General features: G+C 36.5%; 1 protein-coding gene across 1 annotated transcript; it reads right to left on the minus strand.

Moving 5' to 3' along the window:
• Nucleotides 1-4,358: 4,358 nt before the first annotated feature.
• On the minus strand, nucleotides 4,359-5,052 carry LOC116864678 (40S ribosomal protein S5-like). The gene is given in 1 exon segment (XM_032852493.1): nucleotides 4,359-5,052. A coding segment is annotated over 1 exon segment (615 nt). The 5' UTR covers nucleotides 5,023-5,052; the 3' UTR covers nucleotides 4,359-4,407.
• Nucleotides 5,053-6,380: the final 1,328 nt, after the last annotated feature.

Consider the following 6,380-nt stretch of genomic DNA (forward strand, 5'->3'; position numbering starts at 1 on the left):
AGCTGGACACTTAAATCAATTCTGCCACTCATGCCCTCCTCATGGAGTAAGTTTTTAAATTCGTTTTTAAACTCTTGCCTCTTATTATTAATAAGGTAATTCCAAACTATACAACTCCTTGGCAGATATCTACAAAACATCAGATATAACTAGTTGAGACAAAAATATACTTTGAATACTCATTAATATTTAGCATCTGTGGAAGATTTCCATACAACATTATCCAGGACACAGTACCTGAAATAGTTGCTTTAGAACTACCAATAATCAGTGAACATAGCACAGCCATGAGAATGGTAACTTTTAATACTATTCTTTCTATTTGTTCTACAGATATGACCCCTATCTTTAAACATCTTACCATGCAGAATGAAGGATATTATCTTTCTTATACTTTTTATTACCTGAAAAATTATGTCCAAAGTGGTTATGCTATTATTCTATGATTACTTTTCCTCTCTCTCTCTCTCTCTCTCTCTATATATATATATATATATAATTGGAAGTGTTTCACATGATTTTCTAATTTTAAATGTCTAAAATCGTGTATGTGGTTACATCTTACCCTTACTGAACATTTTTTAAATTGGATTTGCATCAATATTAGAAAATATTTGGTTTAAAGCTTAGTGTATAACTCCTAATTTTTGTCTCCCTTTACAGTTTGCACCATTACCCTATCCTTACATAATTTTATATCTATATATAGTGATATATATGCATAGTGATTACACATGTATAGGTGATATACAGATATAGATATAAAGATATTGGTTATAAGGATTTAATTCACATGGTTATAAAGACTGAAAAGTTTCAAGATCTTAAGTTACAAGCTGTAGATCCACGATAGTGAAAAGTATAGTTCCAGTTCAAAGACCTGAAAACCAGGAGAGTCAAAGCTATACATTCTAGTCTGTAATATGTGTCCAAAGACAGGAAAAGACCAATAGCCAGGCTCAAAGACAAGCAAAGAGAGCAAATTATTCTTTACTCCACAATTATGTTCTACTCAGGCCTTCATTGGATTAGATGAGGCCCACCTACATTGTAGAGAGAAATCTGCTTTATTCAGTCTAATTATTCAAAGGTTAATTTCATCTAGACCCACAAAGAATAATGTTTTACTAAATATCTGGACACCCTGTGGCTCAGTCAAGTTGACTAAAATTAATCCTCATACTTGGATTCATGAAAAATTGAAAATGATTTAACTATGTGGCCACGAGCATGGAAAAAGCAAAATTAAAATACTGCATTCAAAGAGACTTGCAGAAGTATATAATTGAACCAATGCGCATTGGCATAAGGTGTGAGAATCTTTGTCTTTCATATTAATGTCCACCACAAAGCATCCTCTGTAGAAGATATGATTGGAAAACCCAAGACAAGAAACTGAAAATTACTACAAAAAGAGGAACCTCTTAAAGGCAAAATAAAAGGCAATATAATATATATTAATATTGGATATCAACAACTTTCATTTCTACTGGGTGGAAGACAGTAAAAGAAAACTCCATTAAAATATCAACAAGTTGCAAATTAAAATCCTTTTGGAACTTCCCTTTGTCTTTACTTCCCCTAATCCCAAAGTATATAATCAGTTGTTCCTCACAATCCCAGGGAAGCAGCTCTTTCTGTCTGTCCTGTCCCCATGATTTGATAAAACCACTTTTTTACACACACACACACACACACACACACACGCCACAGTTTGAAATATCTAAGGATAAACCACTACAACCAAATGTATAAGGTGTTTGGTTTTTTTTTAAAGATTTTTATTTATTTTATGTATTTGACAGAGAGAGACACAGAGAGAGAGGGAACACAAGCAGGGAGAGCAGGAGAGGGAGAAGCAGGCTTCCTGTGGAGCAGGGAGCCCAATGGGGCCTTGATCTCAGAACCCTAGGATCATGACTTGAGCTGAAGGCAGCCGCTTAAGGACTGAGCCACCCAGGTGCCCAAGGTTTTTAATGTAAAATTTTAAAGTACTCATAAAGGACTCAAAATATTAAAAAACTGGAAAGTTACTGCATTTTTTTGCTATCATGATATGTACTTATTGGTACCAGTTCTTTAGCTGTTATGACATGCCAATCCATCTTATGCCTTCATCATGAGTATAAAGTTCTTGATATTATGATTGCTCTAGTGACTTACTTTGATCACTTACTTCTCTGCCTCTCTACTAACAGTATGATCGTACCATAATCTGGCTAGATACTAATTCAAGGAGAGTGGTTTTTGTTTGTTTGTTTTTGTTTTTGTTTTAAGTGGGATAATGAGCCTCCCAAGAAAAATTAAGCATCAGAACAGCCTAATATAATTAAAGTACCAACAATTAAGTCCAACAAGAAAGACATGTTTCAAAAAATTAATTGTGAATATAGATTGTCCTCAGAATTGGATGTCCTCAGACACATAAGATTCAACAAAGTTTCAGAAAGAGCTATATGAGCAAAACAGTGTCAATCTAGACCAAAAATAAATGCCTTGAACTGTACCCCACAATTTCAGCTTGCAGGAAGTAGGCTGAAAATGCTGGCAGGCCACCAAAAAGGGTGTGTGTTCCAAGGTATTCCTCAGAAGTGGACATGTAAGATAGAAATGGAAGACCATTTTCATTATGTGAAGCAAAAACCTTGGAAAACAATGCATATGGGAAACAATGTAAGGAATTAGAATTAAATGCCTACTCAAGTATTACCCAGTACCCAAGAGTTTGAGTACCTGTTAACAATTTGCTCATGTTTTAAAATTGATATAGACTAGTGGCTGTTACGAATCTTTGTTCCTTTTTATAATGAGAGTGTGTACTGTTTGTGTATTCTTTCCCTATACATCCATTCTATCTATAGGATGTATAGTACAGATAATTTGATTTTTATTTCATAGGTTTATGGAGTAAGAGAACTGCATTCAGATCTGAAGTAAATCACAATACTTTACATTTCAAACCTGATGCCATAATTGTATAAGAAATATGGTTGTCCTGGAATGGAGAGGAGTATGTTTTACATGTATAAACAACATGAATAATTGAAATGAAGAGGGCAGCCTGTGGTATATTGAATATTTGATCCAATATTCAATTATTCTTGCATTTACACCATTGCCATGGCCTCAAAGTGGTCATAATGTACTCCCCCCCCACTTTGCTTTTAGCCTGAATATGATCTGCTTTGACTAATGTCATATATGTGGAAGTGTCAGTGTTCTAGCTCTTAAGGCTAGAAAGTGATTTTATGCTTCCACTTTACTGTAACTCATGCCACTGCCCATGAATGGAACATATCACATCGTGTCTTTGTCCATATAAGCAGCTGTAACAGACTGAGTGGCTTATAAATAAACAACAGAAACTTTTTTTTTGCAGTTCTGGAGGCTGGAAATCCAAGATCAAGCTACCAGCAGATTCAGCGTCTGGTAAGGACTCTGTTACTATTTCATAGACGGCCATCTTCTCTCTGTAACCTTACATGGTATAAGGAATAAGGGAGTTCTTTGGGCCTCTTTTACCAGGGTACTAATCTCATTCATCAAAGCTCCCCACTTATGGCCTAATCATGTCCCAAAGTTCTTTTAAGGGACAGAAAAAGATACATCATTTACTTTTAATTTTTTTAATTATTTTTTAAGTTTTTATTTTAATTCCATTTTGTTAACATACAAAGTAATATTAGTTTCAGGTATGCAATTTAGTGATTCAACACTTGCATACAACATCTGGTGCTCATCACAGAAAGTGCTCTCCTTAATTCTCATCACCTGTTTAACCCATTCACCACCTCCCCTCTGGTAATCATCAGTTTATTCTCTATAATTTTTTTTCTTGGCTTAACTCTTTTTTATTTCCTTTTGCTTGTTTCTTAAATTCTACTTGAGTGAAATAATATAGTTTATGTCTTTCTCTGACTTACTTCACTTGGCAAAATACTCTCTAGATCCATTCATGTTATTGCAAATGGTAAGATTTTGTTCTTTTTTATGATTACTATTCCATTGTATGTATGCATGTATGTGTGTGCATATATATGTATGTATACATATATACATGTACATATATATATATATGTACATGTATATATACTCATATACCACATCCTCTTTATCCATTCATTAGTCAATGGATACCTGGGTTGTTTTCATAATTTGGCTATTGTAGATAATGCTGCTGTCAACATCAGTGTGCATGTATACCTTTGAATTAGTGTTTTTGTATTCTTTGGGTAAATACCTAATAGTGGAATTGCTGGATCATAGGCTAGTTCTGTGGTTTTTTTGTTTGTTTGTTTGTTTTGTTTGTTTTTTTGTTTGTTTGTTTTTGTTTTGTTTTGTTTTGTTTTGTTTTTTTGTGAGGCTGCCCCAAGGACAGACAGGTTTATTGAAGGCACAGCCAGGTGATCAACGGTTGGACTTGGCCACACGTTCCAGCTCGTCCTTCTTCTTGATAGCATACGAATTGGAAGAGCCCTTGGCTGCATTGATGAGCTCATCTGCTAGGCACTCAGCAATGGTCTTGATGTTCCGGAAGGCAGCCTCACGTGCACCTGTGCACAGCAGCCAGATGGCCTGATTCACACGGCGCAGGGGGGACACATCGACAGCCTGACGCCTCACGGTTCCGGCTCGCCCAATGCTGGTTGAGTCCTCCCGGGGACCGCTGTTAATAATTGCGTTCACCAGGACCTGCAGCGGGTTCTCACCAGTGAGCAGATGGATGATCTCGAAGGCATGCTTGACAATGCGCACGGTCATGAGCTTCTTGCCATTGTTTCGGCCATGCATCATCATCGAGTTGGTGAGACGCTCCACAATGGGGCACTGTGCCTTGCGGAAGCGCTTGGCGGCATAGCGCCCTGCACTGTGGGACAGGTACTTGGCATACTTCTCCTTTACCGCAATGTAGTCCTGCAAGGAGATGTCATTGATCTAAACGTCATCGGTGCTCCACTTCCCAAAGAGCTTGATGTCAGGGGTCTCCGCCACCGCAGGTGCAGCCCTCTCCCACTCGGTCATCCTGAGGGCGCAGCCGAGGCGTCACAATCCATCAGCATGCACCAGGCGTCGCCCTGGCACAGACAGGAAAAGCAGGATAGTTCTGTTTTTAACTTTCTCAGGAACCACCATAATGTTTTCCAGAGTGGATGCACCAGTTTACATTCCCAACAACAGTGCAAGACGGTTCCCCTTTGTCCACATCTTTGCCAACACTTGTTTCTTGTGTTGTTGAATTTAGACATTGGGACAGGTTTGAGTGACATCTCATTATAGTCTTCATTTGTATTTCCCTGGGGATCAGGGATTTTGAGCATCTTTTCATGTGTCTGTGGCTCATCTGTCTTCTTTGGAAAAATGTCTATTCATGTCTTCTGCCCATTTTTAATTGGGTTATTCATTTTTGGGATGTTGAAATTTATGTTCTTTATATTTTGGATACTAACCCTTTATCAGATATCCCATTTGCAAATATCTTCCCCCATTCTGCAGGTTGTCATTTAGTTTTGTTGATTGTTTCCCTCACTGTACAGAAGTGTTTATTTTGATGAAGTTCCAATAGTTTATTTTTGCTTTTGTTTCCCTTGACTCAGGAGACATATCTAGTAAGAAGTTGCTAAAGGAAATGTCAAAAAGGTTACTGCCTGTGTTCTCTTTTAGAATTTTTATGGTTTCCTGTGTTTTGAATTTGTTTATGTGTGTGGCCTACAAAAGTAGTCTAGTTTCAGTTTTGGTCCAGTTTCATTCAAATTTCATGTGAATTTTGTAGAGAAAGTAACATTCAGAACATAGCATCCAGCTAATACTGTTATCTAAGGAGAATGAGAATCTCCAAGCAAACCCTGGTTGATTTTAATGAGAAGTGTACACATGAACAACCCAATCTAGAATCACTGAACAAGAGTCTTTCAGATTCATGAGAATATCTAGTATTTGTTTCTAAGCAACTGAGAGTAGAGGAGAATTGACATATACTTTTCTGGGGCAATCTTCCAGACAGAGATGGAATGTCATAAAGATTCAGGTCCTCTTTATTAATTTTCTAAAATGAAGGTAATCCTAAATAAAAATACCAACTTTTAGAAAATGGAGTTAACGAAACCCATACTAACATTCACATGGGGAAAAAATAAGCAAGCAACTATCTTGTACAGTTTTTCAAAAAAAAAAAAAAAGCAAAATAGGTGGACTAGTGCATAATACATCTACATGTAATTAAAACAGAAACCAAAAGTGTGAAATTACCACACAAGTAAGCAGACAGATCAATGGAACACAATAAAAAATATAGAGATGAATGAAAACATATACAAAAATTGAAGATATAACTAAGACATCTCAAGTCAGTAGAGAATATATAGAGAATATAAATATATATA

Source organism: Lontra canadensis, unplaced genomic scaffold (assembly GCF_010015895.1).
Source record: "Lontra canadensis isolate GAN:19392208 unplaced genomic scaffold, GSC_riverotter_1.0 scaffold1, whole genome shotgun sequence".
NCBI classification, from domain to species: domain Eukaryota; kingdom Metazoa; phylum Chordata; class Mammalia; order Carnivora; family Mustelidae; genus Lontra; species Lontra canadensis.